We start from the raw sequence: 15,478 nt of genomic DNA on the forward strand, positions 1-15,478 counted from the left end.
CACTACTGCAACTCGAGGCTTGAATTTTTCTTCAGTTCTTTCAGCTTGAGAAACGCCAAGCGTGTTCTTCCCTTTTGGTTTTCCATCTCCAGCTCTTTGCACATGTCATTATAATACTTTACTTTGTCTTCTCGAGAGGCCCTTTGAAATCTTCTGTTCAGTTCTTTTACTTCATCAATTCTTCCTTTTGCTTTAGCTGCTCGATGCTCAAGAGCAAGTTTCAGAGTCTCCTCTGACATCCATCTTGGTCTTTTCTTTCTTCTGTCTTTTCAGTGACCTCTTGCTTTTTTCCTGGATGATGTCCTTGATGTCATTCCACCACTTGTCTGGTCTGCAATCACTAGTGTTCAGTGCATCAAATCTATTCTTGAGATGGTCTCTAAGTTCAGATGGGATATACTCAAGGTCATATTTTGGCTCTCGTATACTTGCTCTGATTTTCTTCAGTTTCAGCTTGAACTTGCATATGAGCAATTGATGGTCTGTTCCATAGTCGGCCCTTGGCCTTGTTCTGACTGATGATATTGAGCTTTTCCATTGTCTCTTTCCACAGATGTAGTCAATTTGATGTCCGTATTCATGTATTGCTTTAATCTGAGAACAGTGTAGAATCATAGGTTTTTAGGCAGTATAGTGGTAGAATTAAACTTTTCAGTTTGTAAAAATATCTCTGGCAGCATTGTAGAGAATGAATGAAAAAGTGAAACTCTCCAATCAGGGTTACTTTACAAAGGCAGTTATAGTAGTTTTGACAAGTGATGATAAAGTCCGAGAAAAGGCAATGGGAATAGGTTGGATTTAAGAAGTATTTCTGGTATATAAAATGACGATTTCAAGTACAGAAAAAAATAACACTATTCATCTAGATAGGAAAGGAGGACAAGCTAGTTTCTCAAGAGTCCGTTCTTGCCATCCTTCCTTCTAAATTTTCTTCTTTGTTTATCTCAGTCATATAATTTAAAATATCACTTAATTGCATTTGACTTCCTAGTCAGTGGTGTGTACCTAAGACCTCTCCCTGGAGCTCTGGACCCATATTTTGAAAAGTCTTTTACTAGGATTCTGTTATTTCTGTCTCAAGCACATTATGTTCACTATATTCGAAGCTTCAGTCATGAACACACTCTACCTGTTCAACTGCCTCTTTTTCTGCAGGCCAGTTAAACAGAAGTCTGAGACAGGATCTTGACGTTGGCCCTAAGAGATACAATAACCTAATACCCACTTACCTGCACCTTTTTTCCGGAAGGGAGGGAGAAGTCGTATTTCAGTGGGAGAGTGCATTGAGGTTAGATGGACAGTGGCGTAGAGTTTTTAGAAATTAGTGTTTGAACACAAAGAAAGAATGTGGTAGCTAGAGGAAAGAGACAAAGAACTACTTTATCTTTTGGATAAGAGACACTGTAGCAGATGTTCTTAGTGTCCTAGTGTCCTTGTCACATTCCTTTGGCATTCCTCTATGACTTTCTTCCTGAGAACTTGTTTTCTGGCCATGGAGACATACTTTGTCTGTGTGAAGGGCAGGCCAGAAATGCTAGATAAGTTAATGCCCTCAGAAAAGCTTTTAACTAGTGATGGATGGAGAGTTGGTAGATAAATACCTCGTTTTTCCGACACTTCACCTGGGGTAACTCTGAGCCCTGTTCTACACCATCTCCTAGAGTTCTTTAGTATGACCTAGCTCTCATTGGGATAACTCTGAGCCATGTTCTACACCACCTCCTAGAGTTCTTTAGTATGATCAAGCTCTCATTGCCCCTCATGGTTATTGACACCCTTTCTTAACTTCCTTCCTTTCCCTATCTCATTTCTGTTTTCCTCGACTGATTTTTTGCTTTTAATCATTTCCCAAAACAACTACTTGTACTTGAGTACTCAAATCAAGGTCTACTTCAGGAGAAGTTCAAACCAAGACCAACACTTGAGTAAAATTTATTAAAATTTGTTTAGCACTGACTAAATACCAGGCATAACTCTAAGTACTTTATAAGTCTGTTTTACAGGTGAGAAAACTGAGGCACAGAGAATTTAAGTAACTTTTCCAAGATACCAGATCTAGTGAATGGCAGAGTCTACATTTGAACTAAAAAAAAAAAACTAGGGCAGTTTTTTTCTGAATTCTGTACTCTTAACCTAGTCAGCTGAGGGTAAAGAGCAGGAAAAATGGGAGGAAAAAAGAGGGAGAGAAAGAATGGTGATAACTAACAGAATAAGGCCCAGGTTAAAGATTTATTTCAAGGTGGCTCAAAGGAAAGAATATATTTATAATGGTATCCCATTTTTAGCAGTTAAGCAGCTAAATTAACCTATTAGAATGAAGGGGTTAGATTATCCACTCTGAGTTAGGTGGGTGGGCGTAGGATTTTGAAGTGACTACAAAAATTTGTAGCTTTTCATGGCGGATGTGTCTTTATTCACAGCCGGCCCTTGACTAGCCTTCTGTTGTGTTCTCAAAGGCCATTATTGTTAAGGTTGCTAGAGCTTTTTGGAAACAAGGCTTGTAAGTCACCAAAATAGAAATGAACGTAGGATCTGAATAGATAACTCACATTTAAGGGATAGGAAAAGGAAGAAAAAGGAGCCATGGAAGAAGACAGAGAAGGAACCATCATCAAAGGTAGGAGAACTTAAGATAAGCTTTGTTCTAGAAGCCAGGAGGGAGATAGTATTTAAAAAAGTAGGCTCTGTTTGATAGTAATCAGAAGAATGTGAAGGATGAAAGACCGAAGACGGAGCTGAACTGACAACAAGAAAGTTTGTAGTATTCAGATGTCTCATAGACTTGTAGGAGTTTGATAGTAAGGAGTTGAGAAAGTTTAAGACAATAAAGACTATTTTTTCCCCCAAGAAATTTAGGAAGAGGAATAGAGAATTATTTAAGCTTTCCCCCCCCACACCCGCAATTGGAGGAGGCCAATAGGCTTCTATGGTTAGAAACCGTAGAAAAAAGATTAAAGAGTGAATAATGAGAGGGTATCAGTGATTGGTTTGGATCAGTGATTGAGCCAAATCTCAAGGATGGTAAATGAGATAGGATCCAGTGTATGAGGGTAAGGGTATACTTGGATGGGGCCATTATCTCTTTTGGGATGGGAGAAGGAGTTGAAGAGGAGGTTTGGGATTTGGAAAAGGTCTCAAGGACATATTTTCAGTCTTTCTCTGCTGCCTTCTAAATTTTTTTTCCCCGGTCTGTTTTCTAGAGCTCAAATTTTCTATGCAGCTGTGTCTCATATGCTGTAAACCCATCTTTTGAGTCTTTAGTTTCAGGTATTATGTTTTTCATATCAAGAAGTTTGATTTCTTTTTCAAATTTGTTACGGTCTTTGATCCCTGTTTTAAAGCTAGTCTTTTATTTCTTTAAGCTTGGTAAGCATAGTTGCTTTATAATCTGTCTCAAAATTTCTCCATCTAAAGTCTGTTTTAGAGGGTCAGCGAAAAAGAGGAAGACCCTCAGTGAAATGGACTGACGTAGTGGCTGCAACAGTGGGCTCAAGCATAGCAACAATTGTGAGGATGGCTCAGGGCCGGGCAGTGTTTTGTTCTGTTGTGCATGGGGTCGCTATGAGTCAGAACTGACTTGACAGCACCTAACAACAACAGAGTCTGTTTGGTCTTCTCTCTGTTGTCTAATTCTGCTAGTTTTCACTCATGATGCCTTGTATCTTTGTGTGCATGTATATTTGCTAGAATTCATTGCCCTTGAACAATTCTTTGTAGCAGTTCTCTGAGGCCTGGAACGAATAGGTTGTCTTCAGAAAGTTTTGCAGCTGCTTCATGGCTTGTGTTTTCCTGGCTCACCTAGGCTATGTGTGCCCAGAGTGTAAATCTGCATGAGGCACGGCCTATAGCCACAACTTTTTAGAAACTTCTTTTCCTCGTATTTTACCCTCATTGTACCTCTTTTCCATTTTCTGCTGCTCTGCCCACTGCCAATGTGGCTTTATTTACAGTCCCCCTGATACAAAGACTTCCAAAAGAGTTTAAGAGACTGAAGCTATGTATAGCAAATCTGCTTGCTTTTCCCCCCTAGATCTATTTAAACTGTTAAAGTCTCTTTTTCTTATTACTAATTTAGGTTAAGCAAATAAAAGTTTTCTACTTGGTAATCAAACCATTATTCCTCCCTAATTTATTCAGTGACCCTTGAATACAGTAATGTAGTATCATTACATTAATTGCACAGGAGAATGAGTCGGACTTCTGTAGAAAAGCTTCCATTTATATAAGGTGTTTTATTAATCAGTTGATTTTTAAAAATTGGTCTTCCATGCAGTGACCTTGATATTTCATTTGTTAATTCTTTATTGTAGATTGCCCCATAGAGTTTCTAAGGAGCCCCTGGCGGATTTGAACTGCCAACCTCTTGGTTAGCTTTAGCACTTAACCACTACGCCACCAGGGTTTCCCTTATTGTAGATTATATTGCATTTTCTAGGAATACAGTTACATTATTTACAAATCAAAGCAGTTTACTTTTTATTTTTCAACCATTATGACTTTTATTTCTTTGCTTGGCTTATTGACCTCCAATACAGTGTTGAATAGAAGTGGTGATAGTGTAAATCTTTGTTTTTTCCCCATACTGAGGGGAGGTGTATGATTTTTCATCATTGAGTATAATGTTAGCTGTAGGTTTTTTGTAGATAATCTTCATTTGATGAAGGGAGTTCCCTTCTGTACCTAGTTTATTGAAGAGTTTCAATTGGAATGGTGGTTGAGTTTTATAAAATACTTTTGCTGCTTTTATTGAAATGATCGTATGTTTTTTTCCCTCGTTTATTCTGTTATTATGTTGAGTTAGACTGATTGAAATTTGCATTTCAAGAATCAACCCTACTTGATGGTTATATATTATCCTTGTTATATGTTTCGGGACATTGAAAATTTTTGTCTAGATCAATGGCTTTTTTTTCTTGTACAGTTTTTAAAATTGAGATATAATTGATGTACCATAGTATTTACCTATTTAAAGTATACAATTCATTGGGTTTTGGTATATTCATAAAATTGTGCAACTAGAGCATTTTTATCACCCCCAAAAGAAATCTGCTTCCTGTGTCTATGGATTTGCTTGTTGTGGACATTTCATATAAATAGAATTACATAATTTACAGCCTTTTGTGTCTTTTATGGCCTTTGTTTCTTTAATTTCCATAATGTTTTCAAGGTTCATCCATGTTGTAGCATGTATCAGTAATGAATTCCTTTTTATGGCTAAGTAACATTCCATTGTATAAATATAAAGGAGCCCTGGTGGCACAGAGGTTAAAGCACTTAGCTGCTTAACAAAAAGGTTGATGATTTGAACCCACAAGCCACCCCACAGGTGAAAGGTGTGACAGTCTGCTTTTGTAAAGATTTACAGCCTTGGAAACCCTATGGAGAAGTTCTGTTGTGTCCTATAGGGTTGCTATGAGTTGGCATCAACTCGACAGCAATGGGTTTTTGGTTTTTTATGAATATACCACATTTTGTTTGTCTATTCATCCATTGATGTACATTTGGGTTGTTTTCACTTTTTGGCTGGTACTGTTTTCACGTTTATATTCATGGGCTGTATTGGTCTTATTTTGGAATATTCTTTTCAGATTTTTCTGGTCTCATAAAATGAGTTGGAAAGTATTCTCTCTTTTTATATTCCCTGGAAGAGTTATTCTTAGATTGATATCGTTTGAAAGATTTTATCAGTGAATTCCATGAAGGTACTTTTCTGCATTCTTTATGTGGGGCTGTTGGCTTTATTCCAAGATGGCCATGCTGTGTCATGCCGGTTGGCTGGGAACCTCCACTCCATATTTCTACTAGATCACTGTTTTCTATCAGTTCCTTCTCAGTGACTTCTGATCTAGTACTTTATCCCTTCATTTAAGGTTCAGGGTTCCAGGGCTGATGTCTGTCTCTGTTTTACTTGTTTTTTTTTGGGTCTTTGTTGCTTAGTCCATGTGACTAGCCTACCATCTTGACTATGTTTCCTTAAGTAGATATTTTAAAATAGATATTTAAGGTATGTTTGTAGCCATTTGTCTTTCATTATTGACCATAATTCTTTCAGATCTTATAGGATCAAGTCCAGACATTCTTCATTAAGCTTCTGTTGATTCAGGATATAAAACCCCAGATCATTAGAAATTATAAAGTTAATTGTGTAAAACTGGTTTCTACAGTTTCTCTTTTATGTTATCTATTCATCATCAGATATCATGAACCTTATTTAAACTTAGTTCTCAAATTCAATCATATAATGAGATGTTATATTACTAATAAATAGCATTTTTATTTTCTGTGTTGAATATGTATTTTCTTCATATAATTTTCATCTAATTACTGGCTTTTTTGACAGCTTTTTACCTCTAAAACAAGCAAAATCAACAAAAAACATAGTAAAATTTATTTGGGGAAATTTGGGGAAAGCTGGTTCTTGAGCCGGTCTTTATTCAGGAATCACTGTGTCCAGATTCTTTAAAAACTTGTCATAACCAATTAACTGCCGGCATGCATATAAAGAAGTGTTTTAGGAATGTGTATAAACCTACTTGAACTTAAAACAAACAAACAGTCTATTAAACAAACAGACAAAACCATTCAGCTATAATTATGAAACTTTTAGTCATTGGTACCTTGGCTCTAGGAAATCCACGGAATTAGGATTTACGTCTTGTTTCTCTGAAGATTGGTTTCGAATTAACCTTAATGCTTTTTAAATTCTATAAAAGGGGCCAACATTTTAGCAAATACATATTCTTGTTGCCCAAATGATTGATCTTCCCTCAAATAAACTTTGATATAAAGGAATGTTAGTTTTCTGAACCATGCATGAAAAATACTCATTGCTTTTCATTCATTTGTTCATCTAACATTTCTTGAGCATCCATGATATGTCAGATACTCATACAGGTGCTGAAAGTACAAAGTTGACATAGACATTCTTCATACTCTCAGGATGTTCATAGTTGAATAGATTCTGTAAACAGGTATTTCTGTGCATGTGTATGTAGCATTTGACACTGTTAATTACTGTTTTTCTTTATTTTTGTACCATACTATCTTGATGAAATCTTATTCACATACATTGTTTATATTATCCCTTTTGCACCAAAATCTATATAAACCAATCCCGTTGATAGTTACTTACTGGACATTTGCGGCTAAGCATTCTTTAAATGTACTTGCTGGGTGGTGCAAACAGTTAACACTCTCAGTGGCTAAATGAAAGGTTGGAGGTTCAAGTCTACCCAGAGGCATCTCGGAATAAGGCTAATGATGTACTTCTAAAAAGTCAGCCATTGAAGACGCTGTGGAGCACAGTTCCACTCCGACACACATGGGGTTGCCGTGAGTTGGGATCAACTTGATGGAAACTTCTTTTATTTTTTTAATTCTGTAAATGCATTGGTGGATCTATGGATCTGTCCTTGGTTCTCTGGTTGTTTTATCCTCTAATCAAGACATGTAGCTATAGCTCTGAACTTCCTTTTTTTCTCTCCTTCCTCTCTCCTTTACTTTCACTTTCTTTTTCTCTCAAAATACTGTTGAATACTATGTTCCAGGCACTTTGCTGAGCAAAGAGGCTAGAGCAGTGAACAAGACAGGCATAACTTCTGCACTGTTGAAGCCTGCAGCTTGTTGATGAAGTGATACGTTAAACAAATAATCCCATACCTAATTGTAGATTATGCAGTGAAACAAAACTATAAGATGGAATGAGTGTGAAAAACTAACCCAGCCTGGGGATTAGGAAGACATTTTGGAGTAAGTGACACTTATGGTGGGACCTCAGAGATGAGTGGTGGTTAGCAGAAGACGTGGAGAGCATTCCAGCCAGAGAGAAAACCTTTGTGAAGACCCCTAAGGAGCTTAGTAGGGTCAACAACTGAAAGAATGTCCTTGTGGCTTGAGTATGGTGAGCAAATTGGAGGGAGATGCAAAATGAGGCGGAAGAGATTGGCAAGGGTCAGATCTTAGTGGATGATCTTTCAACCAAGTTAATGGACTTGTAGTTTATCTTAAGAGAAATTAGAAGATACTTTTTTAAGGGTCTTAAGTGGGGCAATTACCCACTCAGATTTGTGTTTTAAAAATTTGACTTGTTTCTTTGTGAAGAATAGATTGAAAGAGGACAAAGGTGGACGTGTAAGAATGTGGTAAGAAGCTTTTGCACTGGCCCAGGCAAGAGGCGGTGGTAACGTAGATTATTAACATAGCAGCAGTAGAGAGGGTGTGGACAGATTCAAGAACTTTTTACAAAATATAATTGAAAGGATTTAGTGATCATTTTGAAGAGCGAAGCTGAAGGAAGTGTCAAGGATAAAATATTCATGTGCTTGTCGCTCATGTCTATTTTGTTGATATTTTAGCATCTTGAACTCAAACATCTTCAAAATGTTACTTTTTTTTTTCCCTTTCCAGACCAACTCTTCCTCCTGACTTCTTTATTTTGGCAGTGACATCTCTGACCTCCAAGTGACCTAGATATATTTCTTTATCTTTGCTTCCTTCAAATTAGTCATCAAGATTTAAGGATGTAACTTCTGCAATATCTAGCATTTCTTCTGTTTATTTTTTGTTGTTGTTTGCTTGCTTTGTGGTCTTTTTTAAAAATCACCACCACTGTGATTTATACTGGGACCTTGTTACCTTTTGTCTTTATTATTCTGGTAATATACTCCTGCAGCACAATGGTTAAGAGTCCAGCTGCTAACCAAAAGGTCGGTGTTGTCTCTTTCTTTTTTTCTTACCATCACTGCTGTGATTTTATACAGGGACCTCATTACCTTTTGTGTTTATTATTGTAGTAATGTACTCTTGTGGCACAATGGTTAATAGCTTATCTGCTAACCAAAAACTTGGCAGTTCAAATCCGCCAGCCACTCCTTGGAAACCTTATGGGGCAGTTCTACTCTGTCCTTTAGGATCACTATGTGTCAGAATTGACTTGACAGCAATGGGTTTGGTTTTTTGGTTTTATACTCTTGCTGCATCATTAAACTGTGCTGTCCATTGAAGTCCCTCAGCTTCTTGAAGACAAGAACTGTCATTTTCATTTTATATCTTTAATACGTTTCAGTGCGCATCTCTGCAAGTAAACATAAAAAATATAAAATGAAATGAAAATAAAATATTTTCCTTGTCACTTGTTTCTCCCACTATAATTCTTATTCTTTACCATGTATTTTTCTCTCTTTCTCCAAGTCATTCAGGGACTTCAAGTTTTGCTTAAAGAATAACTCAGTTTTAGGGCTCTGAGGTAGTGGAAAGCTGAATGCTGGCTTGTAAAGTGCATGAGTTGGGGGTTTTTCTGTATTAATTTAGTAAAAAATATACTCTTGAGCCTTTTTGCACTGTAGCCCTCACTACTACAAAGAGCAGTCCCTCCCATCCCCAGGAAAGGAACATAACTCATATTTATTAGCATTCCCACTGTTGAATAAAGTTTAAAAAAAAATAGGCTTCTTCATTTGATGTCTTTTATTTTTTTAATTTTATAGAAGTATTTGCAGAACGCAATTTTTATAATTCATTATCATTCAATATGCATTTCTTAGTTTGTCTAGTATTATCTTTTCAGCAGGTACTTTACATGTTAGTATCTTATGTGTACCCCTAGAGTGTATTGTTCTATAGAAGAAAAGTTTGTGGGAGAAATATTTAAATATCTACTTTGGAAATAGCGATTTTTAATAACTTTATATATCCTAATGCGAGTTTTTTTTTTTTTTTCATTTTTAGGAATAAGAAAATTTCAAATAAGAAGAAATTGAAAAGAAAACAGAAGAGTAAATCAAAAGTGAAGACAAGAAGCAAGGTAAAGCTGCTCACAATATATAGGGAATAAGGACTTTTTCATACAGTAATTTAAATAAAAATACTAAGGTTAAGAACATGTGAGTATAATTAGCAAACTCTTCCATTTCTGTGTGCTAAAGTATAATGTGGCTTAGGAGACGCATAAGTAAATTTTGACTTTTAAATAGTGACCCTGTCTTGGAAAACCAACCTTATTGACAAACGCAAAAATAAAAATGAATGAAATGGGCTTATTTTGATTTTTTGCTCTTTTGTACAGAAACGATATGGATTAATAAGTGATTCTGAAATTACATTAAATACAGAAGGAATGCCTAACAGATTACTAAATGCTAGGGGCATGCTTTTTATTTCAAGTTAAACAAAAGAAACAAAATATCTATATGTATGTATATTTTCATTGCCTGTTTTAGCCCAAACTTCAAAGTTTTTTTAATAAAGTAATCTTTTAAAAGCCGCTTATTATTTGGATTTTACTTTTTGTTTCATTTTTAGGTTAGTACTTCAGTAGCCTGGAAGTTAATTTTTGGGTGCTAAAAATTATTTATTCTTGTTGTTATCTTTAGTTCTTGGGGGACCATATCTGTTTCTCTTCTTCCTTTTCACTCTCACTGCATCTACTAGAAACTGAGTAAAATTGCCTTGTGAGTTGGGACTTGGGTTCATCATTTGCTATTTTGACATGACAAAGTAAGTGAATTTATGAGACTCTTGGTACATCTATTATGTTCTGATTATCTTTTTGTCTATTGGTGACTGTGCAAAAGAAAAGGCAGTGTGGAATATTTTGAATTAGAAAAAGCCCACAAACATGGTGGAATAAGAACCTCTAAGCTCCTATCCTCCTACAGAAAAAGCAGAAAAACAAGCAGAAAATGACAGTACTAGCCCATAAAAACTTTGGTGAACAGTAGGGGGGTCACAACAGTTGGGCAAAGGTTTGCAGAGCTGTAGGAAGACTCTGAGACTTTCTTTTTTTTGATACTGGCTTGAACACCACACCACACTCAACCCTGTTTTGCAGTCATCTTAGAGCAGCAGCTGTGTTTCCAGTTTGGAATCTTGGCCTGGCCCCTGGTTCTAGAGTGAGCAGAGCACACTTTATTAACAAAGTATGGTGTTTGCCTATCTGAATCAGTCAGGTGACTACCTGACGGACTAAAGCCAAGTGCTTGTCCTGTCTTGTCCATCTTGTAGATCCCTGAGTGCAGAGGAGTAGCAGGCATAGCTTAAGGCATTGTAAGGTGAACTGAGGAGCCTGTGGTCTCCTGGAACAAAAGAAGGTGATTGAAAAGACAGTGTCAAAACCCCAGGAAGAGAATTTCCTTGGGAAATTGGGAAATTTAAAGGCACCCAGGTAGAGAACCACATATAAGCCCAGAAATATCTGAGGTAACCCTCAGCTTCCACCTCAGATGAATCTCCCAGCTCAGTGTGTATCTGATTAAGGATTGTCCTAGTATGGAGCCATTCTGCAAAGACTGGAAGAGGTTTTTTTGTTTTCAGTGGTCTTTCTTCCATTTGTTCCTGTATAAATACTTTGGAAAAGTCACAAAGCTAGCAGATTACCATAGCCTTCAAAATTAAAAAAAGAGAGGGAAAGATAAAGGAAGAGAAGGAAAAAAAAAAATCCTTGCAATTGAGAAGAAAGCCTGAATTCTAGAATTACCATATTATGTTTCTCAAATGCCCATTTTCAACAACAAAAAAAATCACAAGGAATACAGAGAAACAGGGAAGGATGATCCATTCAAAGAAATAGAATACGCAGAAACCAACCTTGAGAAAAACCAGACATTGGACCTTGTAGGTACAGATTTTAAAACAACTTTTAAATATGCTCGAAGTACTAAAGCAAAATGGGGTCAAAGAACTAAAATCAAGGTAACAATGTATGAACAAAGTGAGAATATTAACAAAGAGGTAGAAATTACAAAAAATAAACCAAACAGAAATTTGGAGCTGAAAACTGTAACTGAAATTAAAAATTCCCTAGAGAGCTTCAACAGCAGATTTGAAGAATCAATAAAATAGAAGATAGGACAATTGAAATAATCCAGTCTGAAAAATGGAGAAAAAAACTATTAAAGAAAAATGAACAAAGCATAAGAGACTTATAGGACACCATTAAGTGGACAAATATATGCATTATGGGAGTCCCAGAACGAGAGAAGAAAGACAAAGGGGCAGAAAGAATATTTAAAGAAATAACGGCTGAAAACTTTCCAAACTCAATGAAAGATATGAATTTGTATATACATGAAGTTCAGTGAACTCAAAGTAGGAGAAACCCAAGAAGATCCACACGAAGATACATTATCAAACTGTAGAAAACCAGAGATAAAGGAGAATTTTGAAAGCAGCAGGAAAATAGTAAACTGTCACTTCTCCTCAGAAACCATGGAGTACAGAAGGCACTGGGCTGATATATTAAAAAAAAAAGTCATCCAAGAATCATGTACCCAGCAAAACTGTCCTTCAAAAACAAGGATGAAATTAAGACATTTCTGTATAAACAAAAGCTGAAGGAGTTTGTTAATGTCAGACCTGTTCTAAAAGAAATGCTAAAGGGGGTCCACTAATTTAAAAGGGGAGGATACTAGGTAGTAACTCAAAGCTCTATGAAGAAATAAAGACTTTCAGTAAAGGTTTTTCCAAGGGTAGATAAAAAGGCAAGCTTTGCTGCATTTTTGGCTTATATAACCATATTTGCTGTGTTTTATATGCTATAAAACAAATATGTATAAATAATAATGATAAATATGTGATACTGGGTACATAATGTGTAAGGTATAATTGTGGCATCAATAACATAAGGGTGCAGGGAGGAGAAGTATACAAATAAAATTTTTGTATGTTATTGAAGTTAAGGTAGTATCAGTGCAAAATAGGTTGTTGTAAATTTAGGGTAGGAGAGGTACTTCTCATGATAAACTCAAAGAAAATTTCTTTAAAAATACGTGCACAAAATGACTCACCACAAAAAATCAACCAAACACATGATAAGGGGAGTATTAGAAAAAATAAAAGACAAAAATAATAATAATATGTAGAAATTAAATAGCAAAATGCCAGAAGTAAGTTCTTTATCAGTAATTTAACTGTGAATGGATTGAACTCTCCGTTCAAAAGGCCCAGATTGGCAAATGGTTAAGAAAACGTAACCCCGTTATGTGTTGTCTACAAGGGACCCATTTTAAATCAAAAGATACAAATAGGTTCAAAGTGAAAGGCTGGGAAAAAAAAAATACTCTGTGCAAAAAGAAACCAAGGGAGAGCTGGATGGCTACGTTAACAGACAAAACAGACTTTAAGTCAAGAACTGTCATAAGAAACAAAGAGGGACATATATTGATAAAAGGACCAGATAATCAAGAAGTTATAGTGATTATAAATATATATGCCCCTAATAGCAGAACCACAGAATAGTGAAGTAAACACTGACAGAACTAAAGATAAACAGTTTTACGATATTAGTGAAGACTTAAGCACACCACTTTTACTAATGGGTAGAGAGTACAAACCGAAGATCAATAAGGAAATAGAGGACCTGAACACACTATAAACCAATCGGGCCTAACAGACATTTATAGAACAACTTATTCTTCTCCAGTGAACATGAATCTTTCACCAAGATAGACCATATGTTAGGTCACAAAACAAATCTCATTAATTTAAAAGATTGAAATCGTACAAACTATATTCTCTGACCACAGTGGAATAAAACTAGAAATTAATAACAGAAAGAAAACTGAAAATTTCATAGCAATGTGGGAGTTAAACACATTAAACTCCAGTGGATCGAAGAAGTCATAACAAAGTCAGAGACAAATAAAACTGAAAGCACAGCATACCAAAACCTGTGGAATGCAGCAAAGAGCCCAAATTAATAAACTAACTTTATACCTTGAGGAACTAGAAAAGGAAGAGCAAATGAAGCTTAGAGCAACCAGAAGGAGGGAAAAGTTAGAGCAGAAACAAATGAAGTAGAAAGTAGAAGAACAATAGAATCAGTGACACCAGAACAAGTGTTGGCGAGGATGTGGAAAAATCTGAGCACTCGTAAGTCGCAGGTGGGGATGTAAAACGGTGCGGCCCCTGTGGAAAACAGTGGCTGTTCCTAATAAAAGTTAAACAGAAATACCGTATGACCCAGCCATTCCATTCTAGGAATGCATCCAAAAGAGCTGAAATCAGCAACTGAGACACATGTATACCACTGTTCATTGCTGCATCACTCAATAGCCAGAAGGTGTGGAAAGCCAAGTGCCCTTCAACAGATGAATGGATAAAACAAAATGTGTTATATGCATGCAATGGAGTGTTATTCAGCTCTAAAGAGAAATGAACTCTGATACATGCTAATGCATGAATGAACCTTGAAAACATTATTCTAAGTGAAATAAGCTAGACACAAAAGGACAAATATTGTATGATCCTACTTAGATGAAACATCAAAAATAATAGGTAAATCCATTCAGATAAGAGAAGATTGGTGGTTACCAGAGAGGAGGGGGAAAGGGCATGGGGAGTTTTTTGTTTTGAAGAACCCACAGACAACTCCAGTCTAAGTCAAAGTATAGTTGTAGGAGCCTATTAAGATCAAAGCTGTGATGCTTAGTGCTACAATTTCATCACTTAAATAATACACGATTTTTACTTTGACACTGATGCAGATTCCTCTAAACAAATCAATTTAGGGTGTTTTTGTGTGTGTGAGAGAGAATGATAATTTTTTTTTTTTTTTTTACTTTCAAGAGCTAAAAGTATCATGTCTTTTAGCCTCCAAGAAGTTATCCAATCTAGATGCTTGTTTGTATGCTTATTTTAATTTAATTGAATTTTATTCTATTTTGGTAGAGAAAAGGTTGACTTCTGCCAGTTTTATAGTGTAGCAGTGAGATGCTTAGTTTATAAGCCTTGGAACCAAATGAAAGTTTACATTTTAGCTCCCAAGATATTTCTTCAGCCTCTAATGGTTGGCTGATAGATGTGTTTACATTTGTATTAGCATTGGGTGGGCTGGTTTGAAAAGGGCCACAGAGATAGTTGAAGTTTAAATTCTTGTTGCTCTAACAACTAGAGGCAGAATTACAGAATTATCCTTTTCTGCTATGGTATTTTATGACTGAGAAAAATGGCTCAATGGGACCAAATTTTGAAGTAGATTTCAGTGTTTGAGCAGTTCTTTATCTTCAAAGTAAAATGTGAACAACTGAGCTGCAGAAACTAGTTTATGAAAACATGTATTTAATATTTAGCTACACATTAAAATAAAAGTTTACTTGCTACTTAGGTTGTTACTTATTTGGATCCTGGTGATGTAGGGTGATGACTCCAGCAAAGGGCAAGCAGGCTGGCAGAGAAAGTGGCCTTATTTCCTGCCACTGTAACTCAGCGCTTTAAGAGGAAGTTGGAGATGCAAATGAGCAAGGGCTTCATTCTCCATTTTCCCATGCATTTCTTTAGCATAGAGAAAGGAGACCTTGTATTAGTTTCCAAGGGCTGCTGTAACAAATTGCCACAACTTTGGTGGCTTAAAACAGCAGAAATTTATTTTCTTACAATTCAGGAGGCCAGAAGTCTGAAATTAAAAAAAAAAAATCAAGTGTTGGTTTCTTGTGAAGAAGGCTCAGAGGAAGAAATCATCCTATGCCTCTCTCCTAGCTTCTGG

At 36.1% G+C, this 15,478-nt stretch overlaps 1 protein-coding gene across 13 annotated transcripts in view; it reads left to right on the forward strand.

Moving 5' to 3' along the window:
• MYCBP2 (MYC binding protein 2) overlaps window positions 1-15,478 on the forward strand; it is a 287,598-nt gene that overhangs the window by 21,439 nt on the left and 250,681 nt on the right. For all 13 annotated transcript variants that reach the window (XM_064270017.1, XM_064270009.1, XM_064270015.1 and 10 more), the window contains exon 2: window positions 9,727-9,802. In XM_064270017.1, coding sequence (XP_064126087.1) covers window positions 9,727-9,802 — 76 coding nt within the window. The remainder of the gene's footprint in view (window positions 1-9,726; window positions 9,803-15,478) is intronic.

This window comes from Loxodonta africana, chromosome 17 (assembly GCF_030014295.1).
Source record: "Loxodonta africana isolate mLoxAfr1 chromosome 17, mLoxAfr1.hap2, whole genome shotgun sequence".
NCBI classification, from domain to species: domain Eukaryota; kingdom Metazoa; phylum Chordata; class Mammalia; order Proboscidea; family Elephantidae; genus Loxodonta; species Loxodonta africana.